The sequence below is a fragment of the Bos indicus genome, chromosome 6, assembly GCF_029378745.1.
Source record: "Bos indicus isolate NIAB-ARS_2022 breed Sahiwal x Tharparkar chromosome 6, NIAB-ARS_B.indTharparkar_mat_pri_1.0, whole genome shotgun sequence".
NCBI classification, from domain to species: Eukaryota; Metazoa; Chordata; class Mammalia; order Artiodactyla; family Bovidae; genus Bos; species Bos indicus.
In genome coordinates, this window is record NC_091765.1 from 36724909 (window position 1) to 36738774 (window position 13866).

Below are 13866 nucleotides of genomic sequence, written 5' to 3' on the forward strand. Positions count from 1 at the left end.
CAGAGCACAGTTGAGTCTATTCCTCTAAATGTCAGCTCCTAAGTGCAGGGAGCTTGCACGTCACACAGATCCCGGGACAGAATGGGTGCACCAAACTGTGTTGTTGAAGGAGTGAATAAACCCAGACATTTTAGAGAAAACAAAAACTTAGGAAAAATTTTCTAACTAATTAATTTCTAGTTAATTTTTTTTACTTTGAAATTGGTGCAAATTCACATGTGGCAGTCATAAAAAGTACACGTTTTAAGTCAGCTTGTGTGTCTGCGGAATTTGGGGATTTCCCACGTGTCATGTCAAGCACCGCAGACTCTCAAGCACTCTGAGGGGACACGGGGAGCAAAGCCAGCAGCTGGTGTGAGCAGAGGACACAGGTTGCCTGTGAGCCCAGCTCTAGGCCTGCAGGTGTTCCCAGCAGCGTGCATTCCCATGCCTAAGACATCAGCCTGGAAAACACACATTTCTCCGTTACTAGTCTTTTTGTTTTGTTAAGTATTTGTTTCACTGTGTGGCTTGTGGGATCTAGTTCCCTGACCAGAGATCAAACCCAGGCCCCCTACAATGCAAGTGTGGCATCTTAGCCACTGGGCCACCAAGGAAGTCCCCTAGTCTGTTTTTTAAAATCCTTCAATGACTTTCCATTATCTACCACAGGATAAAATCCAAACTTAGCCCAGCGTGCAAGGCCTCTGTCAGCCCAGCCTCTGCTCATCCAGCATGCGTGTCATCTGTGCTGAAGGCTGGCACCCGAGCCTCATCTCTCCTGTACTCGGCATCCCCTGCTCCTGCTCAGCTCTGTGCCCACAGCCTCTCCTCCTCCTCCCCTCTGTATGGGGTGCCCTCCTCCCCGACCCCTCTGACCCCCACAGCCCAAACCACCTTTACTGTTGTTGATCAATGACAGGAACACGAGTTCCCCTTTTCTCTAATATTTTTTCTGAATGCATCCAAGACTCTGCCCTGCCCTCTGCTGTAGCACGTTTCTCCTTGAATTGCAGTTGTATAAGCCTCCTCTAACTCCTCTCTTGAGCGTTTTGAGAGGTAGCAATTTTTTACTCATCTTCCTATGGTGCCTAATAATAGTAAGAGGGATCACTTCTATTTGTGTGTCTCTGCCCCAGGCACCATGCTTAGAGGCCTCTCAGATCTTCAAAGGAACCATGCAAGACAGGTGTTGTTAATGCTGTTTTATAGTTTAGGAAGTGGAGGCTCAGAGAGATGAAACAGCTCAGCCAGGGCACCGAGCTGCTCAGTTGCTTTTCAATCCCAAGTCTGCCTGGGAGGAAAACCCCGATCCGCTCCACCGCCTCACAGGGTCAGCGCTTCACAGATGTTCCTGGTGAAGAAAGTGCCATACTTACACCATGGAATCACATTTTTTTATATTCTTCCCTTTTATCTGTCTCTAAGTATAACAGGTATTAGAGCTCTTTGTTGAAGAAATGTTTATTTGCTATATGAGGTTCTGACACACACACAAATGGTTGGTGACTGACTCTGTAACTTTTAAAAAGCTGAGTGCCAGATTGGGTCCTTCAACGCTGGTCTCATTAGGATTCAGCTCAGGGAACAAATGATTTTTGTGGCATAAATACTTAATCTGTGTATGTTTTCCTCCCCCCTGCCCCCCCCCCCATATAATAGACAAGCAGAATTTTTAAAGTGTCTTAAAGCCCCAGATTTACTTGGCATTTCCATCTGACTTTCACGAACTGATTGGTGATATTTCATTTTATCCCAAATGTGAAGAAAATGCTTCATTTCATGGAAATACAGTAGTAAAAGCCCTGACTATTCCCCTGGTGATATCAAAGTAGGTTGAATAGCTATTAAAAGGAGCTGGAAGTCTTAGTAGTGCTTTATTTTAAGCATAAGAACATTTCTCATACATTAACAGAATCATTTATGATTTCCAGATGTTTGGGGTTTTTTTTTAATTTAATGATGATATATTTGCTCAAATAAATTTCCAGTTATTCTCAAAGAAAATCTTTTGTACAAATCTGTGCTACTGGAGAAATGTCTTTGTGAGGCAGCACTTTTGTTTATAATTTTGTGACGGGGGAGTATGACAATGGTTGGGTTTACTGGATGCCAAAAGAACAAGGTAAAAAAAGACTAAATTGCAGTGCATTTTAAAAAATATAAAATCGCTTAGTTAAGATAGCCTTGTGTTGAGGGGGAGTTTTCCCATTCCTCCGATGTCCCCGCCTGGTGCAGGTGCCACCAGTAAATAAAACCAAGGGTAGCTGAGTATTTAATATTCAGAGTAGATGAATAGTAGGAAAAGAAGTGACAGTTGCATATTTGTAAGATATAAATTACGCTTTGCCGACTTGCCAGCTCTTGGCTTTTACTTTAAAAAATAAAACAAGTCATGCTCCCTGTATGATTTTGGCTCATTTCCAGAGTCCGTATTCCTTACTGCTAGCTGGTAGCTAGCAAACCACCCCCTCCACCACCACCACCCGTGCTGTTTGAATTTGCGCAACAATGCTTGAATACCCAGAGCTCCTCCATAAATAGTCTGTTCTCCCCACAGTGTGGCGAAAACAGTCACAGGAAATCTGGGAATGTGCAGCTAGCCCCGCTTAATTGCTCTAAGCCTCCAGGGCCAGCAGGAGAGCACGCGTGTGCACAGCTTCTGCTCCTGGCCCTGCAGGACTGTTTACCTAAGGGGCAGAGAAGGCTGCATGAGAGAGACACCATGTTGCTGCTACAGCCTTAGCAACAGCGGTAGCTGAGTTTTGGGTTGTTGTTTACAGTCTGGAGAGCCATACTCCTTTAAGGAAACACAAACTCCTTTTCCCTCCTTCCTGGCCCCAGTCAGTTATCATCCAGTCTGTCAGCTGCCAGCAGTTATCAGGAAGAACAGCCCTCGGAAATGATCTTGTCTTTCTCCCAGAAGAAAAGTTAAAGGCACGCAGATGGCAGTTGCTTTTTGCATGCAAGTGACCAGCTAACATCCAGGGGGCATCAGGCTGTGATTTTGGTTTTCGTGCCGGGGACACCAGCAGCTGTGGCTTGGGAGGTTTTGTTCAGCAGGAGTGGAATTGCTGCAGACGTTTTTGGGTCTTGGTGAGCAGTAGAGATTTGAGGACCTTGTGCTGTTGTTGCAGAACCCCACAATGAAGATCCAGGAGCATCCCAGCCTGCCTGACAGCAAGCTGCAGAGGACTCCGGATGCTGATGACCAGCAGGAGAGCTTTGTGTCCGAAGTGCCTGAGCTGGACCTGACTGCACTGTGTGACCAGAAGAGCTGGGAAGGTAAGGTCATCAGAAATTTGGATGATTTAATACTGGAGAATCACATGTAAATTAGCAGAAAGGAGAAGCATGTTGGGTGCGTGGGTGAGAGCGAGAGCTGTGCATGCAGAAGTAGCCACATTTCTAAATGACCGAAAATCCTTCCCCTGACATAGGAATGTGTCACGTTTGGTGTTGCCTAGAGTGATTGCGATCTAAGAAGGAAAAATGTGCTCGCCCTTTATTCTGGTGTCACCTTGCAGCCCCTTTTTTTTCTTTCTGACTTACCAGGAGCACTGAGATGTGAGTGCATTTTCCCTCTAGGAGTACCAAGCTGAGTAACACAGAACTGGTGTGCATTTTGGATTCGCTGTCAGTGTTACTAACCTTCCCCCTGCTACGTGCCAACCCTCTACCTTCCTCATTAAATCTCCTCCCCATTTTTCAAGAAGAATACTTTGATTTGCTTTGCTTCTACGTCTGTTTTTATGGATAAATTTTTAAAATCCAGGTTAGCAAACATAAAGAATCTGCTTATCAAAGAGAACACTGAATAAAAGTGCTTCGTATTGAAAGCCTGTAATATAGTTCTTGAGACTGGTTTTCCTAGAGATCTTTGACAGAAATGTTAGACATTTATCTCTGCAGAAGAAGAGGATATCCTTATCTTGTCAAACCTGTATTTCAGGGAGGATCTGCAGTAGTTCTCTCAAGCTGCTGTTCTTCCATGATCCATATGTCTGCATCCAGACACGTATCAGAGTGTCTCCATAATAAGTGCCCATCTGCCTCTAGACGGTCTGTGTGTCTGAAGGTAGAGAGAGGGGGAAATTGTGCTCCTGAGTTCAGAGCCGTGGCCTGAGTTAACACAACGACTTAAAGAATCACAACTATTAAAATAAAAAGTCAGTCTTTTTCAGAAGCACCTAAGTTTGCTTGTCTTCTGCCCCCACCTCTTTTTTTCTTAACCAAAAAGTATTCATTATGTTAATGATTTTAAGATGATCTAAGAAGACCACAAGGTGAAAAATAGTAGCACCATGATACTTCTCGAATCCAGGGCTTCAGTGAAATGAAATCAAAATGTTTTTTACTCTGATTTTCCCTCTTTGCAATATAAGAAACACATTCCAATTTTTTTTTTTTCGTGTAATTAGGTGGTGAATCTGAGATCTTTGTCAGATCTTCCCAGCTATCCACTGGGGGGAAAATTCAAGGTTTTTTGTTTTAAGTGATACATTCCAGGGTAGTATTTATTGTTCTTTTCTGTACTTTGAAATAATCAGGTGTGCTTTTAATTCATACATTAAAAACAGCCTACCCCACCAAGGTCCCATGGTAGCCACTGTTGCACAAATAAAAAAAAAAAAAGCAGTAGCCAAAACAAATGCTGTTTGGGCTTCAAGAATATGGTCTCCTTATATTATTAACATACAGCTCTAGATTAAAAGCTCTAGGATTTTTTGGTCAGAATTCAAATTGGCTACATTATCTTGATGATTTATTCAGGAAAGGGGCTAGTAGAGTCTCCTCCTATTGAAGTGGACTCAGCTGTTGGATTTTTTTTAATCATAAATTTCTAGTCCCTTCCAACATACTTAAAGAAGCTAAATATAAAGCAGAAAAAATCTCTCCAGACTGGTTGAAAGCTAACTTATAATTAGAACTATTTCATTTCTTTATATTAAGAACTTTCTGCCAGATAATAATATGAGGGAAATAACATTTTGTATTGGGAAACTGGGTGAAATTTTTAAAGCTTATGCCAAGAAAAAAAATACATTTTATTAGGATTGTGTTATCCATATAATTTATAAAATGACTTGTTTTAACTTTTTCTTTTTGCCAGTTACTACATTTGTCATTGAACTTGCATACCTCAAAAATCTACATGGTTTCATTTCAAGGTTGTTTTGATTGTTTGGTTAGTGCTTTCAGTATATTTATTTTTATTCATTTATTTTAAGTATCCAAGTTACATTTTAGCATTAATACAGCTGTAAGTATAGTCCAAATAAAGGAATATTTTGCATGAAGGATAGTTAAGCTGAAAGTAATCATTTAAGCCACTGAAATATCACCTTTTTCTATAAGTTTAGTGAAAAACAAAATGGTCACTCCCCTGTAAGGAATAAACTTTGTACTAATTTAAACTGTGCAACCAGTGCAACAAAATATATAGTTACTGAAACCATATGAACCAGTATCCATCTATAAGTCTCCATCAGTAGTCTCCAGACTCCCATGTAGTGTAACCAACACTTTCTGATTTGTTTGCTTGTTCTCCTTCCCCACGCCATGGCTCATACTCTCTCATACATGTAGAATAATAGAATATCAGGTGAGAAAGTACTTAATGAGCAACCTCCAAGTACTGGCCACTACAGTGTAAGCTTTCATGTGAAAATGATGTTCTGTGGCTTCTGAAGCATATGGTATTGGGAAAATAAAAAGAAAAATGAAGCTGTTAATGAGTTCCATAGACTGCTCAGAGTGGAACCCTCTCAAAGTGAATGGAGGATCAGAGTCCAGTCCCACTTATTGACAGATAAATAATACACGCTTGATCTTTTTTCCTTTATGAGTGGAACCCTCTCAAAGTGAATGGAGGATCAGAGTCCAGTCCCACTCATTGACAGATAAATAATACACGCTTGATCTTTTTTCCTTTATGTGTAGCTGTGTATTAGGGCATATTATTTGATCTGTCCACGTGAAAGCATCATTATCATCACTATTACTAGAGTTCGCCCTCTCCAAAATTAAATGAACACCCAAATCAAATGAACTGTCTTAGTTATTTAAAACCCTTGAAAGTTACATAATTAAAATGTCCATAATCAGCCAACTCATGTTGATTTAGGACACCCTTGTGGAAGTACTAAGATGTAAAAACTCAGCTACTCTATTAGATTTGTCCTGGTGAAATCAAGTTTTATAGAACATTTTTTAAAGGGTATAAAGCACTTCAGATATCTTATTCATCACTTACTGCTTATCTTATCAAAAATAACTGTGGGCAGGAAATTCTGTTTAAAAAATATTAGAGAAGCAAGGAATCTTAAAGATCTTACAGCTGAACCCTCACATTATACAGCTAAGAAAGTTGAGGCTAAAAGAGGCAAAGTGATGACTTAAGATCACAAAGTCTCCTGACTTCCACCTAAATGCCTCTTTTAAGCAATGCTAGGTCAGTGTCATAGCAGGCAGTGGACTATGATAGTTAAGAGGCAGACACATGGAGAGCTCAAATTCTGGCTCTACCACTTAACTAGCTTTGTGGTCAAGTTAGTCAGCAGGTCTCAATAGGAGACATAGTACATAATAACAAACAGTAGGGGCTTCCTGGGTGGCTCCATGGTAAAGAATCCGCCTGCCAATCCAGGAGTTGCAAGAGATGTGGATTCAGTCCCTGAATCGGGAAGATCCCCTGGAGGAGGAAATGGCAACCCACTCCAGTATTCTTACTAGAATAATCCCACGGACAGAGGAGCCCGGTGGGCTACAGTCCATAGGGTTGCAGAGAGTCAGGCAGGACTGAGACAGCTGAGCACAGCGCAGCACAGCTGTAGTAGTATCTACTTAGTACATTTGTTGCAGGGATTATATGAGCTAACATACACAGAGTGCTCAGCACAACCATGTGTTAGTTTGGACTGATGAAGCGGGCTAATAAGGTTCTGATAGTTTGTGGTGAGACTGTTGGAAAAATTTAACAGAACAGTCATTGTTCTCAGGTTACATTTTGGAATTCTAAGGAAAATTTTATGAAAGGATTTTCCCAGTAAAGACCCCCCACCAATGGGGTTTCCATGTCCCTGTATCTGGGATGTAAATATACCTCCAGCACTACTGGGTAGCCTCCTCGGAAGACTGTATGACGTCACACCAAGTAGGAATGACTCTGAGTAACACATACGCAGTTAAAAATGAGACATGGAAAACATCAACTCCCTTAATTCTGTGCAGATTTCTTAGAGAAAAATCATCTCAGTAGCTCATTTTCTTTTGTGTAGTAAATGGATCCAGCCAGCTAATGCAGAGAGGAGCTGCGACCCGGTGATCGCATTAGCATCAGTCAGAGCTGCGTTCTCTCCTCCCACAGTGAATCTCCTTTATTTCCATGTGTGCTGTACTGTCTGAACTGGAGCTCCCCAGGGACCTATTCTTATTTGTTACTTAGGTAGCAAGCATACAGCTCTTTTCTCTGTTATTTCTGACCTGCTGGGATGTCAGCTAACCTGGGCAGATTAATTTTTAATAGACGTGCCGTACTTATGACCAGAGTTCTTTTCGACCAGACACATGGCTAAAATCAAAACCACCATATCCAGGGAATTCTGGTCCAGAGAGGGAAACACTTTTGTTTTACGGAGTCCTATAAGATGAAAATCTAATTTGAAGCCTCAAATCTTTTCTCTTGTCCCTTTGAATAATTATCTTGCAATATCCTCGTCTGTTTCATTGCTCTAGAATTACTGGTTAAAATGTAAATTATTCCTCAAGCCCACAATTGGGAATTGTCAGTGAACACATCCTCAAATTGGCTTTCTATGCAGGTGGGTAATGCATAGGACATACTATCATGGACTGTGTTGTTCTTCTCAGTTCAGTCTTGTTATTCTATTTGAGCACCAACTATCAAAACATGAGATAAAAAAAAAAAAAAACCCATGAGATAGCCTTGTATTCTTAGAATATTTCAAAACAGAGGAACAGTTGGTCTTACTGAATCTTTCATTATATTGAACTATGTATAATTATGTAACTCTTTTGAATAGGAGCCCTAAGTTGTAAGACTGTATAGAATTAAAGGAAAGGGAAAAGAGAGAGAGAAATCATATAAGCATTTCCAGATGCATAGGTGAAAAACTTCCCTTCTGTTCTACCTGCGCTTAATGATGAAATATTTATTTTTACTTTGTTACTGCTGAAATTCTTAATGCTATCATATTTCTCTGTTTTAAAGTAACGAATCTCTTAGAGATTATCATACTAAGAGAAACATCAGAGAAAGACAAACCATTTATATGTGGAATCTGAAAAAATGATGCAAAAGAACTTGTTTATAAAATAGAAATAGACTCACAAACAGAAAACAAACTTATGTTATCAACAGGAAAAGGGGGTAGGGAGGAATAAATTAGTAGGAGTTTGGGATTAACAGATACAAACTACTATATATAAAATAGACAAACAACCAGGATCTACTGTATAGCACAGGAAATTGTATTCAATATCTTGTAATAACCTATCATGGAAAAAGAAAAAATATTACATATATATGTATAAAACTAAGTTACCTTGCTATATACCTGAAATTAACACAACATTCTAAATCAGCTATGCTTCCATTAAAAAAGAAACAGAATCATACAGTAAAAATTAAAAAATGAATTCAAGAGACAGAGCTAGAATTTCTTCAGCTGTGTACTTCATATATACCACTGGTGACACCAGGAACATGGCACATCTGGTCTTCTTATCAGTGAAGTGATGGATCAAGAATGGAGGCCCAGAAGACTAACAAAAAGGCAATCTGACGGATGGCCCCATGTTAGTCACAAAGCATCAAACAAGCACAGTTCAGTTCCGTGATTAGTATTTTGTAGTTAACTCAGGATCACAGTTTACTTTTTACCGGAGACACACTTGGTTAATGGTCACAGACACGTACTGTGTTTTGTAGAAATGGTACATAGAGACCACATAGTTCAAAACTCAAAGATTAGTTGTACTATATTTTAAAAGCTATTCTGCTAGATTCAGACAGATTAACGTACTTCAGGACCTAAAATAACACCTTTCAAACTAAGGTATGATGCACAGAAATGTCAAACTAGCCAGCACAGCAGCATGCCAGCATCAACAGCAGACTTTGTTTTCCCTGTCAACCATCAAAGCCTTCCCCTGGGTGTTCTGCTCCTTTACCACTGCCTTCTGCTTGACTGTTCAAGCCATCTTAACCCTGTCCCTGTCCTGGCTCCATTGATTTTAGTCCTTATAGAAAATTACTGCTGTCCTATGAAATACATGTCATCTGGTCGGTTTAATAATTCCATTTTCTGCAACTGCACATTACATTCTTATTATTTTTCTAGGGATTACTCTCCACTCACCGTCTGCTTCCCTCATCTCCCCTCACTTCTCAGTTACTTTCACTTTTTCTTGTCGACAGTACCAAGCTGCTCATATCTAAGCCCTGCCACTTAGGAGGAGCCAGCCAACCGCATCAGTACAGATGATGAAACAACTCCTGTTTGTCTCCTGCTGTAGCCAAGTCTATTCTCTGCCACTCTTTGAGACTCAGTAGGCAGGACTCTGTCTTTAACATGCTTTGATTGTTTAAAGTATTTATATTGTCATCTGTGTTATAAGATGACTTGGTTGTCTTTAAATTTTGAGAACCTGTGGACCTCATTACACATGAGGTTAATTTTTTTTTTTATTAATGTGCTTAAGTCTTACTACACTGTGGGATCTTAACATTTTTAAGATAGTCATCCCTGTTCCTGAAGCGCCTGGCATATTCTAAATTGAAGCAGTGTCCAGGAGGGCAGGAGTCTTGAGTTTCTAGATCCAACTCTTATCACTAATTAGGTATTTGCTCTTGAATTCCTTGGGTTTCAGTTTCCCTATCTGTAACTGTTGAATCAAAGCAGTAGTTCTCAAACCTGACTGAATTATGATCACTTGAGAAGCTTTTTAAAGACTCTGTGTTTGTGTCTCACATATCTGGATCCTCACCTACACATTCTATTTGGGTGGTGTGAGACCTGTATGTTAGAAAAGAAAAAAGTGAAAGTCATTCAGTCATGTCCAACCCTTTGTGACCCCATGGACTATACAGTCCATGGAGTTCTCCAGGCCAGAATACTGGCGTGGGTAGCTTTTCCCTTCTCCAGGGGAATCTTCCAATCCAGGGATCGAGCCCAGGTCTCCCGCATTGCAGGAGGATTCTTTACCAGCTGAGGCACAAGGGAAGCCCAGGAATACTGGAGTGGGTAGCCTGTCCCTTCTCCAGGGAATCTTCCTGACCTAGGAATCAAACTAGGGTCTCCTGCATTGCAGGTGGATTCTTTACCACCTGAGCTATCAGGGAAGCTTGAGCCATCAGGAAAGTATGTTAGGAGTTATTTATATTTTCCTCTGTGACCCTGATGTGCAGCCACAGTTGAAAAGTCACTGGATTCTTTGTTGTATGAAGTTTCAACCAGCTTTAATGTTCTATGATTACAGTATGATTTTTTTTAAGTAAAATACTAAGTAAGCCCTTGTTTAAGATGATTTTGTGGATTTTAGAACTACTTCGATAGCAGAAGGGACAATTGTTCCATGATTCAAACTGAGGGAATCCCAGAATTTAAGATCATGGCCAAATTCCAGCTTTGTGTAAATGACAATATCCACAAGGGTATTTAAGACATAACCTTGTTTTATAAATGAAGAAAGTATTACAAACGAAATACCATACATCATCTGAGATCTATCCTTAAAGAATCTTAGATAGGATTTGTTTAATGAGGAAAAGAACACAAGGTAGGTCTTGCAGTAAAAATAAATGCCACCCTATTCCCTCACAAAGTGAAAAATCAGGATTTTGTGCCCCTTTTTTTCTTCAAGATTGTCTAAAATAACTCATACTGATTTATTCTTTTTTATTTTTGTGCATATTTCTTACTTTAACTGCAGTCTGATGTTGTTGTTCAGTCAGTCATGTCTGTCTCTTTACGACCTCGTGAACTGCAGCACGCCCGGCTTCCCTGTCCTTCACTGTCTCTCGGAGTTGGCTTAAACTCATGTCCACTGAATTGATGATGCCATCCAACTTAAGTAGCCTCTAAAAGTTCCAAATACAGACCATGCATTGTAGACATGCTAAATCCCAACATGCTAAAGCAAAAGCACACAAAACAGCTTATTGAGTGACCTCAGCAGAGGCACAGCCTGAATCAATGGTCTCTCCCAAGGCGAATGCGATTCCTTAACCCAATTCCCATGGATGTCCAGCCATGATGCCAAACCCTTTGCTCACAGACACATAGGCGTTTCTGTTCCATAACGCCCTCAGGCGGAGAAGTGCTCCTCAGTGATCTGCCAGGAAAGTTGGAAGCTCACTTTAATGGCTTTTCCTCAGGGCAGCCCTAGCACATTGACTTTTGAAGGCAAGTGAAGGTGGAGATAAGAGAGTAGATGATGGCTCAGATTCGCTGATTCAGGTCAGGGCATAGCGTCTTGAGTCAGAACCTTCGATCTAAAATGTGAAACTGAGAATTCCCTGGTGGTCCAGTGGTTAGGACTCCCTACTTCCACTGCGGGGAACACAGGTTCAATCCCTTCAGGGAACTAAGAACCTGATTGCCATGTGGTGTGGCCAAACAAATGAGCTAATAAATAAGTAAAATGTGAGACCGTCCAGTGCCTCCTCAATTCAGTGCCTCCTAATGCATTCAGAAAACTTGGGAAACAGGTGTGCTTTAAAGAACAATTTTGCCCTCTTGCCCCTGTTCTTTTCCAGAGCCTATCCCTGCCTTCTCCTCGTGGCAACAGGAGAGTGTGGACACTGACGAAGCGCGCCTCTCCCCGCAGGCCGGGCGCCTGATTCGGCAGCTCCTGGAAGAGGACAGCGACCCCATGCTGTCCCCCCGCTTCTACGCTTACGGGCAGAGCCGGCAGTACCTGGACGACACGGAAGTGCCTCCTTCTCCCCCCAATTCCCACCCTTTCATGAGGTGTGTTTCTTTGTGTTGCTGAGGCACAGACGTTCCATCCATGTAACTTTAAAAGGGAGAGGAATGTTACCCATGGCTAGTCATGTTTTTAGCTAGGTTGTAAGTATATCTCCATCCAAGTGCACAGGCTCTGTTGTAACTTTACATGTGACCTGTGACCCGACTACAGCATCACCGACCGAATCTCCGTTAGTGCCCCCTTTCCAAAGCTCTCTCCAAGTTAGCTGTGAAGTCCACATTTCAGTCCTAGCTCTGTCCGGTGCAACGGTGAGCTGGAGAAGATTGGATGTGTTTAAAAGGCAGGACATACGGAGCTCAAGGTCACAAAATGTAATCGCAGTCAGCTGTCTTTTATTTGAGAGGATAAGCACCCCTCCATGCCACACCCCTTCCCCCCCAGCCCCTCCCAGCAGGCAGTGACCCCTCCTGGGAAGCTGACCCCCACACTGTGCCCCTCACAGGCGCCGCAGCTCCTCTCTGGGCTCCTACGAAGATGAGCAAGAGGACCTGACTCCTGCCCAGCTCACTCGAAGGATTCAGAGCCTTAAGAAGAAGATCCGGAAGTTTGAAGACAGATTTGAAGAAGAGCGGAAGTACAGAGTGAGTGCTCACTGGCTTCTTTCTGGACCCTACCCGGAAGCGATATGTCAGTGCGCGGACTACTCAGAGAAGTGGGGACAGTGCAGGGAGCTTTGTGGGGAATCACCAAAGGCAGTAAACGCTGGGCAGTAAACCCCGATAAACTCCAGTATGGTGTGTCAGCATTTTCCTTGCACAGTGTATCCTTACAAATGAATTGAAGGCTTTCGCATTTGTCTTGTAAATTGATCAGTGATCGGAAATGGGGAAAATCATTAAGTGAAGTATTTTGTTTGGCTAAAACTTAATTCAGAATTATCTTATAAAATTTAACTGGTACTGACCTTATTCTTCTCTCAGCTCTATCCTTAGTATTTCCTATAAGAATAACAAAAAGACATTTTTCACAGGGGTTGTTGTGTAAAATATCATATACTCCACTGCTTTCTATCTTGTTAGGCTGACAGGGTGAACCCTGCAGATAATGGAAAAGAGGTCATAGACTCATGGAAGTCCGTGACCCTAACGAGCCAGCGTTTTGTCTCTGAGGAATTCTTTGAAAGCATCAAAAATAACCAGATATAAAGAAGGATAATGGAATTCCACCTGTGAAGTTGCTCTGATTAATCACAGTTCATTTATTATTCCAGTGGAACTCAGCTTTTCCTTGCTGTTTAAAACAAACTGATCATCAAACTCTTCTGTCTCCTGCCCCAATTCCAAAACATTTACTCTACGTTTCCTTTTCGCAGCCTTCCCACAGCGACAAAGCAGCCAATCCAGAGGTTCTGAAATGGACAAACGACCTTGCCAAATTCCGGAAACAACTTAAAGGTAGGGAAAGCTCTAGACCTATGGCAAGGTCTTCAGAGAACAAGCCAAGCACAGAAGCTGTGATCTTACTGCGCACTGAGAGCCACTTACCACTCAAACGTTCCAGGAAAGACAGGTTCCTTGAAGCTGACTCCCAGGACCCTTAGCATTCATGGCACACTTTCTCTGTATCTTCCCATGACCTCCGTCACAGGGAAACCCAGATCAAAGATGCTGAGAATTCTGCAGGGTTTTTTTTTCCCCCCTAAATAACTAAGAATGATGGTTTCAATTCAACACTTTTTAAGAACCTATTTAATCCAAGGTGTGGATTATGAAATAGCTTATGAAAAGAATTTGGTCCCTGTCCCTCCCAGAGCTTGCTGTCTTGTAGGACACAGAATCATATAAACAAAGGAATAGAATACAAAGTGAAAATAATTCCAAAGTGAGATATATACATCATATGGAAAAGGTTGGCCAACATTTGGGTTCTAGA

The 13866-nt window shown here is 41.6% G+C and overlaps 1 protein-coding gene across 13 annotated transcripts in view; it reads left to right on the forward strand.

Moving 5' to 3' along the window:
* The window catches only part of FAM13A (family with sequence similarity 13 member A), a 337331-nt gene that overhangs the window by 298488 nt on the left and 24977 nt on the right, over positions 1-13866 (forward strand). For all 13 annotated transcript variants that reach the window (XM_070790892.1, XM_070790889.1, XM_070790891.1 and 10 more), the window contains 4 exons: positions 3117-3264; positions 11762-11975; positions 12437-12575; positions 13307-13388. In XM_070790892.1, coding sequence (XP_070646993.1) covers positions 3117-3264; positions 11762-11975; positions 12437-12575; positions 13307-13388 — 583 coding nt within the window. The remainder of the gene's footprint in view (positions 1-3116; positions 3265-11761; positions 11976-12436; positions 12576-13306; positions 13389-13866) is intronic.